Here is an 18,657-nt window from a genome sequence, read left to right on the forward strand (position 1 = left end):
AGTCTTCCTGTTGTGACGTCGTGAAGCGTCGCAGTCTGTTGTCGTCCACTATAACACACTATACGAGATAAAACAATCGATTATTGCGTCCCGACGCTAATTGTGGTTTACGAATCACCATGAGGTAGGCATTAGATAATAAATAAACTTTACTAGGCTACAATCAAAAATGGGCATAATTGTGAGAATGTAAGAATCACTAAATTCCTTAACGGTCCACTGAAGTGCCTTGGAGCGCGCAGCTTTGTATGATGCGATGCGTTGACGTCATTTCCACTGAAACAGGAAGCTAAGGCGGGACATATTGAATGGCTCCTCCCCCTTTTCAAATAGCCAATAGCGTTTAGTTTACCTCACAGACTGCAAGTCGTACTTGACGGCACCATGGAAGCGAATCCGAGCGCTGATGATACGTTGGATTCAATAGTAGAGGTGTGAATAAATTCTATCCATTTCATTCTTAACCAACGTACAGCTGGAAAACGGAATAAAACTCGAGCGTTTGAGCAACCGAACACACATCTCCAGCCCATGTTGCTCATGCGTCAACGGTCGCTTTGGCCGGGTGAAGTTTATAGCATAGTGGGCGGAGCTTCAGATTCTAGAGAGCATTTGATTGGACAGAATATGTGATGAGAAGCTGAAGTCCACGGTGATGTCATACAAATCCGTAATCCATTTTAGAGGAAGTGAGAAACTAAGTTTTGAATGCTTCTATCTCCTAAATGCGAATTTTGTCATTGTTATGGAACACACCAGCTTAATCATAACCTTAAGGCTAACATATTCATACTAAAAGCTAAAAAACTTAAATTTTGATTTCAGATTTCCATCTCTAGGTGAAATCTATGGTACATTAATATTTAGAACAGACAGGGGGGGGGGGGATAAATAAATCCGTCAAACAAAAACCAATGAGAAAACATAAACTTACTTTTCCAAGAATGCATTTTTAAAACAGAAACAGACCGCAAAATAAATTGTAACAATGGTACCCCAGATGGCTATCGACTCTCTCCGATAAACATCCCTTTCCTATGTTTAACCTCCTGTGAGTAAACGTGACTTGAAACGAATACATTCAAATGCCAATACTGTATGCAAACATGTGATTGACAGCGTCTAGTGTTGGTCTTTGTGCTCGGCTATTGTTGAGGCCGAACTTGTGTATTTTCCCTCAGTGCTCTGTTTGAATAGCGGGGCGGATTGAAGTTGATTTATAGCATAGCAAATCTGCTATCTAAAATTCCATTATGTCAATGACATCTAGTTGGACGTCTACTAATACCCACAGCATGTCATCTCTAGCTGATGCCCGGTATACGCAGGCCTGAAAACGCATCAAAATTGTCATTGTTGAGTTTTGTCATTCATTGTGAGATATGAAAAGAGCTTAGAAGGGATGTAATGCTGGACTGTTCACAGAACAAAAACTGACATTGTGAATAATCAATTAGATTGTCTCCATATTTGGTGCAAACTAAGTGGAAATGGAGCAAATGAAGCTTAAATCCTCATATTATCTACAGCATAAATAACCAGTCTGAGGGTTAATGCTGCATTACATTAAACTCAGACGTACAGAATTTACAGCTTCATTGAAAAATGACAACAAAGAAACAGCACTTCATGTTAGACTTCCAATTAGAAACTGTGGAAATCTCAGGTTTCACAGATAAATGGGTGTTAGAAGTCACACAACACTGTGGTTTAGTTAATGATAAACTGTTTAAGCAAAAAAAAATAAAAAAATAAAAATAAAACAAGGTACATTTATAGCTGATAATCAAAATGGCAAAGCTAGCTTTTGTTCCAATGTCATCTTCTGAAAGGTGTAAGTGGGAATATTACAAATCTGACTCGAATGAAATAAGGATTTTGTAAATTGACTTAGTTCATTATCATTTTACATAATGTTTTTTTGGATGAAAACCTGAATCGAAAGCTCCCCAATCATCCAGTCAAGGCAAAAATGTCTATGTTTGATCAACATTTGAATGATTTGAGAAGCTTTCGATTCAGGTTTTCATCTTTCTGTTTTGATGAAATCCCTGAAAAAAATAAATAAATTAAAAAGCAGTGATTAGCACTCCCGAACTGTCGCATGCTGCTAGTAAAAAGGAATAAAGGAATCGTGCGCAGGTGTTCACAGGGAATATAATAGGGACAAAAATTGGACATAATTATACATAATTGGAACATTTCTGTAATTTTAGCTAATTCAGTTATTCTCAATTGGTGGGTTGCCACCCCAAAATAATGGTTCACATGTCTAGTCTGATCAAGTACAGCAGGAAAAAAGCAATGCTAAATACAAATAATAACTACTTATACAATATATAACCATGCTAGACTAGCTATATCAACTTTGAAAAGGAATTTATTTTTGCATTGGTAAAAAATTCATTGGTATTATAGCCAACACTAATACTACAGTGTTTGGTGATGTGTTTATTCCATGCGTTATCTCATATGATGTTGTTTAAGCACTTGCAAAATTGTAAATGTCATGTCATATTAACAATTAAGCATATTGCATGAAAATTGGGCATATAAAATTTAAGTTGAGTTGAGTCCAAAGCAAAATGTGGTTACACTTTATATTAGCAGCCATTAAATAATGTAGTTAATAATAATAATTGTTAGCTTCAATGTACTGGAAACACTTTAGAATAAGGTTCATAAGTTAGCATGAACTAAGAATGAGCAACACTTCTTCAGCATTTATTAAATATTATTTAATATTAATTTCAACATTTACTAATATGGTATTAAAATCAAAGGTTGTATTTGTTAACATTAGTTAAAGCAGCACTAAGTAGGAATTCCGTTTTAGTCAAACACTGACCCCTAGAGTCGCTGTGGAGTACTTGTACTGTCGTGAATAGCACTCACGCAGAGAGGCTCGCACTCACGGCCGGATCCCCTCCCCCTGTACACCGGTACCTGTTCAGTAGGATGGACGCTGTAACGAGTGGAAATACGGTGTGGCCCCTTTAAGAGCTGCGCGCGCCCTGTTTAACTGTCGGCAGTCTGTATTGTATGTGCGCCTCGAACACCACATGTATACGGCGCCGGGTTATTTCTGTTTGATGCTCATTTTATCAGATCTGTTTTTTTGCCGTAAAGCAATTCGTTACCTCGCGAGACCTGATATCACACGATACTTCCTAACACTGAGGCGGCCCGCCGGCCCAAAGTTGCAAGGATGGTTTTGCGGCTCACAGGCACCAGGGGGGTGCGAGACGACCACCATTCAACACGAAATCAGTAATATAAACATTACAATGACTCCAAAGCTGTTCGGTTAAGGTAAAAAAGTTACTTAGTTCACCTTTAATGCACTGTGAACTATAACATGAACAAACAATGAACAGTTGTAGTAACATTAACAAAGATGAACAAATACAGTAACACATGTATTGCTCATTGTTAGTTCATGTTAGTTAATACAGTAACTAATGAACCTTATTGTAAAGTGTTACCAGTGTACTTATTGTGTTGATATTGTATTGCAGAACACTTGTTCTGCTACTGAGGTGGGACACGGCTAGATTCTGTTGATGTTACTGACAAAAAAGAAAAGAAAAAAAAGTCATTGAAACATTTATGTAAACAACAAAAGCTTCTCAGTGTATTTGAATAAGGCAAAACCTGTGCTTGATTTGCATTTGACTGCGACTCAAATAACCTCCAAAGACCTTGCGTTTCTTCAGTGTCAATGCAGACCTAGTTTGCTCAAGAACAACACTTCAGTGTTCTCAGATCAATGTTCAATGTTCACCCACACATAATCACATCAGAAACTGTTATCCCGCACATGACTGGCATCCACAAATAACAAAATCAAGCCGTGTTAGACACGTCTTGCCTATAAAGCGCCTGCGACTCTGAAACCCGACGTCAACTCACATTGAGATTGTGAAGTAACCGTAGAAAGGGATAAACCTCACACGGAGTGCAGGAGGAAATGCAGAATTAACAACCTGGTGCTGCTTCACACACACACATCAGCGGCTCTAGTTGTGTCATTTTCACTCGTGTGTGTGTGAGTGTGTGTGGAGCTGGTCTTTTCCCAGCAGGGCCCACAGACGGGGTGAGAAGACGACTCTCGGGATGAAGCTGTCATTTCCTGACTCTGAAGAATATCCGACGTGCCGCTTTCCGAGCGCACTGCAGTCTTCACCGGTGGGTAAAATCACAGGTATAACGGCTTACAAATGAGCCAATAAAAAACCCTATCAAATCCTCATACTGACGGCGCAGGAAAAATGTAGTCAATCACAATAAAATCACCATCCTACTAAAGTAGCGAAGCCGTTTATGAACAGTGCGTTCAAAGAAATCAATCACTAATTTGGCTTCCATACTTGTATGATATTACATGCCACAAAAGATTGTGAAATTGTCAGTTCATATGACAAATATCAAGAATAATTCAGCCAAAATAGAAAATTCTGTTATGATTTACTCTCCCTGATGTCATTGCAAACCTGTATGACTTTCTTTGTTCCACGGAACACAAAAGATGTTCATGCTGTTCTTCTCCATTCATTAAAAACATATAGACCTCATGTAGCCCCGTCCCTTTTCAGCGCTGCGCTCGTTGTCTTACGGTTTATTTCCACAGAATGAAGGTAAGATCTTATGGGTTTATGAATGAACCGCTATTTTTAAAATCTTCCCGGTCAACTGGCATTTGTTATGACATCCGCTTCAAACATTACAATGCTCATGATAACTTTCGTTAACTCTACAATAAGTAAATCCACTTGACCAGATAATAACTCTTCAACAGTGATGCCATAGAAATATATAGAGCTACCGCAATAACAGAAGTTCAAACACAACCATCTAAAGATGGAACTTGTTTCTCTGGCACAAAAGGTCTATATGTACAGTACAGTGACCAGAAGCTGTCAAGCTCCAAAAAGGACAAAAAAACCCTGTCTACTACTCTACGTTGTTTGGTTTTGCACTGTTTCCTGTGTTAGTACATGTTACCATGGTTACTCATTGTTGGATTAATGCACTGCACCTGTTGCTCATTTCCTTTCACTGGTCTGTGTTTGTATATACACTCACCGGCCACTTTATTAGGTACACCTGTCCAACTGCTCGTTAACACTTAATTTCTAAGCAGCCAATCACATGGCGGCAACTCAGTGCATTTAGGCATGTAGACATGGTCAAGACAATCTCCTGCAGTTCAAACCGAGCATCAGTATGGGGAAGAAAGGTGATTTGAGTGACTTTGAACGTGGCATGATTGTTGGTGCCAGAAGGGCTGGTCTGAGTATTTCAGAAACTGCTAATCTACTGGGATTTTCACGCACAACCATCTCTAGGGTTTACAGAGAATGGTCCGAAAAAGAAAAAACATCCAGTGAGCGGCAGTTCTGTGGGCGGAAATGCCTTGTTGATGCCAGAGGTCAGAGGAGAATGGCCAGACTGGTTCGAGCTGATAGAAGGGCAACAGTGACTGAAATAACCACTCGTTACAACCGAGGTATGCAGCAAAGCATTTGTGAAGCCACAACACGCACAACCTTGAGGCGGATGGGCTACAACAGCAGAAGACTCCACCGGGTACCACTCATCTCCACTACAAATAGGAAAAAGAGGCTACAATTTGCAAGAGCTCACCAAAATTGAACAGTTGAAGACTGGAAAAATGTTGCCTGGTCTGATGAGTCTCGATTTCTGTTGAGACATTCAGATGTTAGAGTCAGAATTTGGCGTAAACAGAATGAGAACATGGAACCATCATGCCTTGTTACCACTGTGCAGGCTGGTGGTGGTGGTGTAATGGTGTGGGGGATGTTTTCCTGGCACACTTTAGGCCCCTTAGTGCCAATTGGGCATCGTTTAAATGCCACGGCCTACCTGAGCATTGTTTCTGACCATGTCCATCCCTTTATGGCCACCATGTACCCATCCTCTGATGGCTACTTCCACCATGTCACAAAGCTCTAATCATTTCAAATTGGTTTCTTGAACATGACAATGAGTTCACTGTACTAAAATGGCCTCCACAGTCACCAGATCTCAACCCAATAGAGCATCTTTGGGATGTGGTGGAACGGGAGATTCGCATCATGGATGTGCAGCCGACAAATCTGCGGCAACTGTGTGATGCCATCATGTCAATTTGGACCAAACTCCCTGAGGAATGCTTCCAGCACCTTGTTGAATCTATGCCACGAAGAATTGAGGCAGTTCTGAAGGCAAAAGGGGGTCCAACCCGTTACTAGCATGGGGTACCTAATAAAGTGGCCGGTGAGTGTATAGCCCTGTGTTTGTAGTGATCTTTGTCTGATCTAGTCTAAGTAAAATGTTTGTCCTGTTTGCCGAGTTTTTGTATTTTGATATTTGGAGAATATTTTTTTAGTTTGTTTTCATTCAAATCAACTGTTGCGACTAAATCCAGCCTTTATTTTCGTCCACGCTGTGACACTCCTATGCTACAATATACTCTCTGGTTTTCTTTAGACTATATTTTGAAGAATATTTACACTGCAGAACATTCATATTTCATACAAGGAGAGTTTACACTGACTATGACTGCTAAGCTAAAGTACACAAAAAACATGTCAAAATAAACATATCGAAATAAAATAAAATAAAAATTGTGATAAATATATATATATATATATTTGATTCAGTTTTGCTAAAAAAAAATTATTATTAAATTACTTAAATATTTGAGTTGTATTACAATATTTTTCAATGTATTGTTTTTAACATGTTTTAATAATAATGTTAATACATAATTATTATAATTATTAAATTATAATTTAATAATAATAAACTCAATGCTAATCATCATAATAAATATTATTATTATTTTATAGCAATACAGAAAACTCTACAAAACCAAAATTTCACCATGTTACTATTCACCCCTAAAAGGATTGTTTGCGCTAAAAAGTCTTCAGAGTAAAAAGGATTTTTTAAATTATTATTTTAATTCAGAAACACTCTCCAATTATATCACACCAAATATTTTAGAATGATAATATTTTTTCCAGTAGTTTTATAACGCAATATTGAAAAATAAAACATCGCAATGGTAGATTATTTATAATATTGTGCAGCCCTAAATTACAACCTAAATAAAATAACAGCATTACTATTATTTAAAATGTACTATACTGTGTGTCACAAAAATAAAGAAAGTCATGTGGATTGGAACGATATGAGGATGAATAAATAAGGACACATTTTTGTATGAGCTTTTCCTTTAAAAATCTGTAACTTATTAATCTGTAACAATAGGTTTGATATTGCCAGACAACACGGTGGAAATAACATCCTCCACATTTCACGAAAACCCAGCCAGTGCTTGTCTCCCGATGCTGTTAGCATGATGTCCTCTCCAAAATATATTTTTCTTTGGTTCATTTCCACAGTATAGCTCAATCCCTTGGCATGTAGCGAGTGACCGGATCGAGTTTGACATTTGCAGCAGTAACGGCTGACAGGAATGAAAATAGAGGGAGATCATTGGAGATCCAGCTCTTTCTGAAAGCTTCCGCCCCGGAGAGCCCGAATGAATTCCACAGAGGGCCGGACGCCATTCCATCCAGTCCATCTTTCTCTGTTTTTTTCTTCCTCACTCACACCTTGTCTTTGCCAATTAGCTTGCTAAGTCCACCACTGTTCATTTATATAAGATGTGGACTGGCATTTCATTTTGGTGCAAATTACATGAATTCCCAGTTCAACCATGTATGGGTACATCGAAAAAGCTGATTTTAATGATTTTAAGAGGATATGCTAGTATAACATTACAAAACTCGGGATTTAGGCTAAATACATTGTTGGCCATCTTGGTACCTGAAATATTCATCAGAAACTACTGGAATATAATCTGGATTTAACACAATGGAGATGATGTGCTATGGAGTCAAATTCATGCCACACGTAATTCCAAACAAAAATGCCGAATCACTTAAGAAAAATAAAGTATTAAGAAAAATAAATTATAAGCAATAAAGGATCACAAAATACAAATAAACTAAATAAAAAATATAATTGATTGCAAAAATTAATGACTGCTATAAAAGAAGCTTACAAACTTTTATAATTTTTTATCTCTTGCATCAATGATCTTTGCATTATATTCAGTGGAGATACATACTCATTAATTTGCAATTATCCTTTTAATCTCCTTTTCATTCGCATGTATCATCACTTTTTCATTGCACACATATCAAAACATTTGTTTGCCCTATACTTCTTTTGCAATACTTTATTGATTTGCAAATATATGTGGCAGGGATTTAACTCCATATTACTAAGTAATAGTCACCTATAGGGATGGGCATTCGATTAAATTTTCTTAGTCGATCGTCGGGAGAATTAACGATCGACTATCGATTAATCATTAATATTTTTTATATATTAAAATTAATTATTTATTTAACTTTTTATAAATTAAAAATGCAATGAAAATACAAAAATACAGCGTGTTTTTCCTCGATGAGATCTTTATTACAAGATAATCAACTTGCGGCAGTTAAACTGGACATTCGGCTAAACTTGAAATATGCGCTGCGGTGCTCTAAAAAGCAACAAAACCTGCAGCTGCGAGTTGGCGTCCTCAAACAGAGACCCGATCGTTTGTTCCAAAATAATAATAAAAAAAATCATGTTAAACAATAACTTAACCAAAAACATAATAATACTCAATGTAACTCAAAACTATCCAAGGTACGAAGTCGAGAAAGAGTGTGAGAGAGATTAGCCTACCTAGCAACAAATTAGGCTACTTAACAAAGCCTCAAAAAAAATATCTATTAACTCACATAAAACTTCTGCACCAGTCTACTGATTTTTGTTGAGAAAGATAAGCATGTTGATGACATGGACTGGGCCTGGGGTCAGACGCGACCGCAACATGGTGACCGTCAAGCCTCGTTTATACTTTTGCCTGGCTCTGCAGCGTGAGTCTCCGCAAACGGACGAGGCGTTTATACTCCACGCGCTCGCCTGTAAAACGCCGAATACCGCAATGACGTCATTTTTGCCTCGCGCACCTTTGCTCGTGCTTGTGCGGACGCGTCGAGGTCGAGTGTAAACAAACTCTTCAGTCCAGCCGCCGAAAACACCCGCTCTGAGGGGACTGACGTTGCCGGGATGCACAGGTACCTCTGCGCTAACTTGACCAGCCCGGGAAACAACTTATTCCGTTCACTTTCCACCCGTCTGCAGTGGTGCAATCCAGCGGTTCATTGCTTCAAGGCTCACATTACGCAACGCAACCATATTACATTTACATTTACATTTAGTCATTTAGCAGACGATTTTATCCAAAGCGACTTACAACTGAGGACTAAACCAAGCGAGTCATCGTGAAGAGGCAAAAGCAACGCAAGAAGTGCTCAAAATACAAAGTTCAGACATAGCTCGGAGTAGCATAAGCCAGGCAAGCGAGGATTTAGAGGAAGGGATTTTTTTTTTTTTTTTTTTTTTTTTTTTTTTTTTATCGATAACAAATTAACATGATCGACGAAATTCTTAATGATCAATTATCGATCGTCGATTAATAATGCCCATCCCTAGTCACCTATATGTGTTTTATGTCATACAATTATAGATATAGACACACCAGTCAAATGTGAAACACCAGAGTAAAGATATAATTAAAATAATTTCCAGAAACTCTGAACTCTGACACCACAATCCTACTTACATTTAAATCTGCAATTATAGCTCACAGCACACATTGTATAATAAACATAACAGCATAATTCTTTGGTGTGGTTATCATTACAGTTCATTTCATGAATAGGCCTTAAAGTCACCATGAAATCAAAATTGACAATTCTTGTTTTTCTATGGTATATTGCACATCATTGTTTTTTTATTTTATTTATGTGCCTCATAATCTTTAATCAGAATAACTTCCCCTCCCTCTTGCAGCTCATGGAGCAACCTGTCAATCACATGAGATCCACCAATAGCAAACCATCATCCAATCAATTCCCCACAGAAAAAAAAAATCAAGCCCCGCCCACATTTGATCTTGTTCCAGAAGCCATTTCACTCAGATGTACGTCACAATAAGAAGGACGAAAAGACTAATGCAACTTCCCTTTCATGCCTACTCTAAGGCCTTTACTGCTGGGTAATTGCACACAATTTTATAGGCCTACTACAATCTTTCACAGTTCAGCTCAGATTATCTATTCTATTCCCTTCTAGTCTATTCTCTTCTAGTATTTTCTATTCTATTCTATTCCATTCTAATCTAATTGCAAGAGGAGCAAATTCTCCTCTAAGCCATTAACCTCTGCATTATTTCTTTTCTGCTCTGATAAAATGTCCTTGTTTATTTGACAAACTGAATGTATTCAGAGTGTCTCCCTAAAGAGCCAGACAACCCCTTTCCCTCTTTATCTCAGGTGACTGTCATGTTTACATTAATTGTATAATTGCTTGCACAAAACATCTGAATAGGAACACCATTGCACACCCACACCCACAGCTCCGAATACTCATTGTACCGTTTTGCCCACTGAATTGCAGCCCGTCCCCCCAGACAAAAGCATTGAAAGCGTTTCCGACACTTTGTCACCCGGTCTGCTTGGCAACCTGGCCAACTGCACAAACCAACTCCCTCTAAAGCTTACATTGCAGAAGCACCGGACATTCCCTCGGGACAGCTCAATGGAAATTAATTCGCACAGAAATATCACACTGCGCTCAAAGAGAATCCTTATCGCAAAGCGCCAACTCCAGCAGCAGACAAAGGAAGCAATCTGAAGAGAGGAGGAAGAGGATGAAGGAGGCGTTTCATTCACAGGACACACTGCCCTCTTCCAGCACTGGAGCGTGGATCCCTCTATCACTTCCTGTCTTCTCCATCCGAGCCATCATTATATCCTCTAGGCTCCAGTGGTGTGGTTGGGGGTTGGGTAAAGCCATCATAACTAAGACTTAAACTACAGAGAATACCGCACTTCATCTTCTTGCATCTCACAGGGAATGAAAATCAACAGTACTTTCATCGTCCTGCGACTTAGCATGCTAACAGATGAATCAATGTATAAATGTTAATACCGTTGACGATCAAAGACTGACTGTGGTTGCTTTCAGAAACCAAAGTTAGAATACTGCATATATTTAGCAACTTACCAACAGAAAGGTGAAAGCATTAAGAAGATGAACACAATATTTGAAAGCAACATGAATTGTTTTGCACAGCATCTAAACAATTTAGAAGAACTGCTACTAAAGAGAGAAAAAAATGACTGCTAGTAGTGAAAGACCCTGTAGTCATGTAGAAATTTTATGAACATTTTACTTGTTATTGTTAATTTTTAAACTCAAACAGGTATTATATAACTTATTGGCCACTCTTCTGTAAATATATTGGCATGAGCCATTGAAAAACCCATTGACAGTTATAGGCCAATAATGAGGCCGCTTGGCTCAACTAAACAAGACACCAGTTTCACAAGTTCACGCTCTAATCAGACAGATATAGTATAGCATATGCGTATTTGGCGTGGTGTCCGAGCTCAGAATTTGGCCCGAGCCCAGAGCAAATTGGGCTGCGAGTTGACGAATTGGTGTTAATGAGGAGGAGCTTGGCCACTTGACTGGCAGGGCTTACTTTGCGTCCGATGGGAGCCTGCAGCACACACCATCGGATGGGTAAGCCAGCAAGTATTCGGAAAAAAGGGGTTTAAATGGTATACTAATATGTTGGTTTCTCAAGCCCACGTGATCATTGTTTAATTCGTGCCGTCTATGGGGGAACGATGAGCAAACTATTTCAGTGTAGGGACCGAAAGCGATGCAAAATTCAGCCCAGGACAAAACAAAGATTTTAAGCTGTGTTCTTGAGAATAATTCGCCGTAGTTTTTTTAAGTTAATATCTGCATTTAAAAGTATTTGCATTCTGATTTTATTAGCCAATGGTGGCGGTTCCAGGGCAGCGACATTCGGCAGGACGGGCGGGGGCATTGCGAAGAAAACCTTATGTGTATGATGATCGAGCCTTAAACAGAGAGGTGGAAGCTTGCGGGAAGGAACACCGGAGGAAGGCTGAGCTTGGGGCTCGACGGGCTTTACTCACTCGGTTGGTTTTAGGAGAAGGATCGACAAACCTTTAAAATGGCCATTTCTCTGTCGGAGTGACTAGCGGAGGAATATGGTGGATGTCTCGCCGGAGGTGGCAAGGGTAAGCCTCTGCGTTTTGAAGTGCGGTGACCCGATAGGAAGGGCTAACGCCTTCGAGATGACGCTGGGAGCTCGGAGCCGGTGTTAGGTGTAGTGTTGTCAAAAGTACCGACTTCGGTACCAAGTCAGTACTGAAATTTTTTAAATGTGACGATACCAGGATTTCCCTCTAGTATTTTGAGCGCTCAAAAACACGTTGTCTTCACCAACGCTTACACAGATACACACGGGAGCGTTTGAAAGCAGGCATCTATCAGCGGATCCGTCTATCAGTGGATATATTAGGGATCCGCTGATAGACGCCTACTTTCAAACATGTAGACGCCTACTTTCAAACGATTGGCTACAATGATCAACGCTTCAAAAACATGTTGTCTTCACCTTGGTGAATCATTGTAGCCAATCACAGACATATATGTTCAGTGCGTGAACGCAATGGCCAATCAGAGGTGTTTGAGAATCCGTTCAATAGCGCTCAACAAGCTAGAGGGAAATGCTGGGATCGTCACATTTTTAAATTTTCAGTACCGACTTGGTATCGATTCCCCATGGAGGAAAGATTCTTCACCGGATGGGAGGAGCTTAAATTCGGGCATGTTGGCCACTTAGGGTGGGGCCAGATGCTGGAAAATTGTAGCAAAACAGAGGTAATTCAGTTCTATATATAAGCCTCCTCTCGTGCGGATTGGATAGTACTCCTCCAGAACTTCAATAAAACAATTTATTTCATAACGCATCTTTGGATGATTAATTATCAAATTTCTGTATTTGATTAAATTTGCATTCATATTGTAGAGTGTTTCAGTTGTATGTATTTTATTCAGAATGATATTGGCCGATGCGGATAGTTCGATTTTTCTTAAGGAAATAAAATCTGCAATGCTGCAAACTATACAGGGAACCCTCTCATGTGGTAAACTATAATATTAGAGGTTAAAATTAACAACAGAGCTATTATATTCAACTGCTATTTATCTCCAGATATAATATTTACACTAATAAAACTGAATTGTTTGTATTCACATAAGGTAGTTTTCATAAACACTTCTTCATGGCAAATTTATTCAAACATACATATATAATTAACAGTAAATAAACAAACTGTGAACACTGGAGGACTTTCCTGGGGTAAATGCAACATTAACAGATATTGTTCACAAGCTGTTTTATTGACGTCTTTCCGCAATTGAAACGCAGATTGAGGGATTACATGAGTCATGATACGGATTTCGGTAAGTTGTACATACCTTCTGATATTCATGCATGTTTTTCGACATATAATTTGTATTAAAGTGGAAGAAAAGACTTGAACTGAGACGCTACAGCGTGTCTAAACGCCATTTATTGTTTGACTTTCGTGATAAAATTTACAGAATTTGAAAGGTGAGACTTCCTTATTAGAAGTAACAGATCACAAAGCTCTTTGCGATTATTGGACGGGAGGCAAAACAAATAATGTTTGATGTGGGGAAAACCATAGATCTGGAAACCCTGGCTTGAACTACGGGTGAGTCATAGGGTCAAATAAAGCCTGCATTAACATCGCTATTTTTAATCTGTTAAAGCCTTATTGTCATGTTAACTTGCCATAAATTTAACACAAGAGATTTTCTTCACACACAGTGAGAGTTGCAGTCGGTCATGTTTTTCCGCACCATTTTGATTGACAGATTAAAATCGGCTCTGATCATCGGCTGTTTTTAAACAATCAGCCAATGGCCGATAGCGAAAATAATAGCTTTAATGCCGATACCGATTACTGGCCGATACATCGGTGCCTCTCTAGTTCCAGGTTTTTTTGTTTTTTTTTTGTTAATGAGTTTTTAATTACTGTTTTAAAAGTAACTTTTTTTCTCCAAGTATAACTTTCTTTTGAATTCATTCATGTTATGCAATTTATTAGCTGTTCATATTCAAGAATCATGCCTAAATTAGAGCACAAAGCTTTCCAAACATTGCACTCTTTCATTTACACCCCGGCACTGTACCGTAGATGAGCTTCCGTATGGCAATCATTTCTATAGTTCAAGAGATAAAATGTTCTCTAGGACACTGATACCGACTTATGGTGTTTCCTGGAACACAGTGAGCCCAACAAAAATCTGAGAGAAAACTTTCCTGTCAAATTTGAAGACATTTCCTTTAAAAAGTTGCACAAACGTCACATAACTTTCAAACCAGATTGTCTCAAGTTTGTTGCAGTACTGTAAGTAAATGGTGTAATAGACACAACAGTATCCGGCATGAAGTGGGCTACTATCAAGTTAGGTTCATTGTCTTGTTCATATCAGTGAATCATTTGCCTGTCATTCTTACACACTCTGACAGCTGTTTCTCTACCAACCCACTTCCACCATTCCCTGCATGATTAACGCCGCCTCTCACCCTGAGTCACGTAAATCCTTCTAACCATTCTGAGAAAGTATCTTAAATACCAGCAGTATCTTAAATACACACGCTACCATTATGAACATCTTAAATATAAACTCGGCCTGGCATAATACATGAGAAATTAAAACCGTAAAATCACTAGATTGTGAAATGAATGTCACAGTCTACCCACGCCACACAAAGAGTTCAGGTTCTCATCACCGTCAGTGACATTCAGAGACGCAGTTCAAGGGGAATATGTTACACACGTGTGGCATCGGCAGCGCTCGCATTTGCATAATAATGAAGATGTTCACCAACCTTGACAGGAGCCATTAACTTCCTCATGGCCCGCCTGGCACATGCACCTCCCAATGGGCACCAGCCACTCCCCCTCCGCACTGCAATGCATTTTGGGAAATTCATCAGCCACCGAGTTGTTGACGCAGGTCCCTGACACCTCCAGAAGCTGTGAGGAATCTGCCCCGGTTATAGTATCCGGGAAGAGGGCCAGATTCCTGACAACAAAAGGACACTTTTTGTAGAAGACCCGGACGGAAACGAGTGCGATACACGCGCCCAGGTCTTGGAAAGCCAGGTAGAAGCCTTTCTTGGTCAACGGACCCAGATCCCTAACTTCAGTGTTCAGTTTCATGACCCTGTCTCCGAGGTCAAGCTCTGTGAAGCTCTCGTCGGCCGCGATGGTGTCGATCTTCGAGTATTGGCTTTCCCGAATATTCCTTCTCTCGTCGTCGTTGGCTTCGTAATAGTAGACATTGAATGTCTCCTTGCACGTGCCCAGACCTCCGGGAAGACTGTTGCAGTCCCGTAGAGTGAACTTGAGCTCCACGAACACTCGCTGGGCGCCTTGGGTTATAATCCAGTTGGTCTGCAACCAGTTGTTCTGGTTGTGCTCCATCACCTTACACACCTGGTATGTGTGGATGGGTGCATAGTTCTCGTCCACCTCTCCGATTTCTTCCCACTGTGACACAAGGAGAGAAAAAGCAGATGAACCCGTTAACTGTCACCCCCCTTTTTGAGCATAGACGTGGAAATGCACTATTCAAACTTGAATGGTTGTATATCATTGGAATACAGACGTACGGTTGTTCAATTCAGCATTTCAAAAAATGACAGTGGCATGATTTATTCTACTAAAAAAATGTTTATGTTATACAAAATTTGGCATCACATGATTGGGATCACATGTACTTACTGTAGTAATAACATTAAATTATGCATAATTTTATGCAAATAACCTAAATCCCAACCCTAACTCTACAGTACTCTATAGTAAGTGCATGTTGTTAATTAATATTACTCACTATTTAACCCTTTTGTGGTGTTCGGGTCATTTTGACCCGGAGAGATATAGTTTTTTCCCCGAAATGTTAGTTAATGTTAATGCATTAGACTAAAACTTACTGACTTTGCTCACACAGGCTATAACTACTTCCCAAAATGTTGGAATAATTGTTGTACTTTTTTGGGACTTTCCCCCCAAACCTTGTTACACTTGTGATGTTCCCGGTCAAAAATGACCAGCCTACAAAAAAAAAATCTGGTGTTATGCTATATTATCACCAAATATTGGATTCAATCTTTTTGTCACCTTGTTTTCAGGTTTTGTATTTCTTTTTGGAACGGACTAATCGTAGGCCTCATTGATCTGAGCTTATGCACCTCAGTACTTGAGTGAAAAGCATTATTTGTGGATAAATGTGTCAATATTCAATAGAATTTTGTTTTTAACAAATCGCACTGTTTATCACACTAGTGTGCAATAATGTTTAACCAGGAAGTTTGTTTTGAAATTATTTTATTTTGAACAAAGTCACACTTGTGAACACAGTCAGACACCGTCAAATAAAGTATAACCCAAAATGTATATTTTACAAAATAACTTGGGCTCTAAAATTGTATTATGTCTAACCAGGTTGTGTTCCAAATTTGAAGTTGATATCACAAAAATGTAGTTTCCTACGAGGTTTTGTTTAGGTGCTATACCAAAAATAGTCAATAGGTGAAATCCACATTCAAAAGGATTTGTTTGTCACAAACTAATAGATTTCTGTAACAATATCACTTTTATCCCAAAAAAGATTAAATAATTGATGGAAATCATGGCCAAACGGAACCTTTAATCTCAGACCTTTCCAACGATATGTTTTGTTAAGATTACAAAAAAAGAGATAGTTCACATAGTCTGTGAGGGGCTGCCGCTTTACTTATTTTATTATTAAATTTATATTTAACATTTTTCCCTCCTCCTTCTTCCCTGAGCCTTTAACATTGTTACAATGTGAAAATAAAAAGAAAATTGGGGAATAAAAAAGCATTCCCAGTGTCCTGCTCCCGGGACGCTGGCAGCAGAGTGTCCTCGTCCCAAATGTAGGTCTACATTTGGGTGACATAATGTTCGTGCTCGGCAAAAGGGTGCATTGAGGGCACATTATGCCCGGAAAGGGTGCGCTCACCCCTCTGAATCATGAAATGACAAATGGTGTGTGCTCTAGTGGACTTCATGGACATGTCATTTGGGTCAAGTGCATTCTGGGAATTATATATTAAAAGATATGCAGTGGCTGATGTAATAAAAGTGGAACTGGATGTTAAGGGTGTTTCTTCAAGTGTGGGCACTTTCAGCGCTGTGGACTAATCCTTAAAACTCTTTTTTACACCATCACTTCCTTTTTTTTTGCGAACTGTCATGAACAATTATTACCATCACATTTCAAATTGTGTACTGTGATGGAAATTATATTTGTGGAATAAAATGGCTAATGTCGTAGTTAAGTTTAAGGTCATTTTTGTATAGCATTTTATGTATCCTAAAAACACTAAATTAAATACATTTTCACACCTTCCGCATAATTTGACAAAATCTTGCTGGGAAAATTAAAATATACTGTTCACATTGTTTACTTCACACATCACATGGTTTTTATATTTTCTTCACACGTCGTATCACACACGTCTAATATTTCTGTCCTAGTCCTAAAAACATAATTTACATTCTGCCAGTAAAGTTAGTCAATTCCATTAAACACTGTATTGAGGACTTATAATTAAGAGCATGTTAGGGAAAATAATTGTATTGTAACACAGTGCGAGAACATTCACACACATCAAGTGCCACATCTAACAAAATACGGCGGTATGTTTTGCTGTCCGTAGAGATGCTCAATAACAATACATCAGGTGGCAGAGAGATTGGAAAAACAATCTGCCAGCTATAATCTACGCAGTCAGGAGGCTTGTAACATGGCAGTTAACAAAGCAAGACCACGGAATGCACCCTGAGGGCCCGAGCGGCCCTTCAGCGCTCTTCAAAAGCGCAGTCAATGACCAGAGAGACCCTCCCGAGGCCTCGTATTACCTCTGCCTGACACTCTCTGAATGTGAGCGATTGTGAGCTGTGTGGACAGTAGAAGAACTGAAGTCTGGACCACTGGGAGTCGTACAGCGAGTGCTAATCGTAGAGTCTCGCAGTTCACACACTGAAAACTCACCGGCTCTTTTAGTACGACTTACTTACTGGAGCACAGACTATGGAGTCCTGTGTTGGCAGTCATTTGTTTCTAATTTATTAAATTCAAAGTCATTACTGCTTCAAAATGTATTAAATACATCAAGCACAGGGCCTTTATCTCGATCTAGTTATACACTTTGTTTGAAATAGTATTCCATACATGATCTATTTTTGCAGTATGCTCTTGTGAACAAGAAGTAAATTTCAGCATACTTTTAATGGGAGTACTTATTATGGAGATAATAGATTTTAAAATAATATACTTAAGTGCAAACTGTGTCTGACCTTTTCAGCCACTTAAACTGTGTGTTAATTGTAATTAAATGAAAATGTAGTATGGTTTAAATTTTCAATTAGCTGAACTTTTGAGTGCTTTTTGACCCACTTAAGTGGGACTTATCTCACTTAAGTGGGACTTAAGTACAAGTATGTGTGTGTGTGTGTGTGTGTGTGTGTGTGTGTGTGTATATACATATATATATATATATATATATTTATATAGACATTATTACAAAGTTCACTTTTTAACCTCTTAACTGTCACCCCCCTTTTTGAGAAT

General features: G+C 38.9%; 1 protein-coding gene across 1 annotated transcript in view; it reads right to left on the reverse strand.

The window, feature by feature from the left end:
* Positions 1–18,657, reverse strand: part of LOC130085959 (ephrin type-A receptor 5) — a 90,799-nt gene that overhangs the window by 51,496 nt on the left and 20,646 nt on the right. Inside the window, exon 3 of the mRNA XM_056252038.1 lies at positions 14,885–15,548. Coding sequence (XP_056108013.1) covers positions 14,885–15,548 — 664 coding nt within the window. The remainder of the gene's footprint in view (positions 1–14,884; positions 15,549–18,657) is intronic.

Source organism: Rhinichthys klamathensis, unplaced genomic scaffold, assembly GCF_029890125.1.
Source record: "Rhinichthys klamathensis goyatoka isolate OS25496 unplaced genomic scaffold, OSU_Roscu_1.1 h1tg000091l_1, whole genome shotgun sequence".
Classification (NCBI taxonomy): Eukaryota; Metazoa; Chordata; class Actinopteri; order Cypriniformes; family Leuciscidae; genus Rhinichthys; species Rhinichthys klamathensis.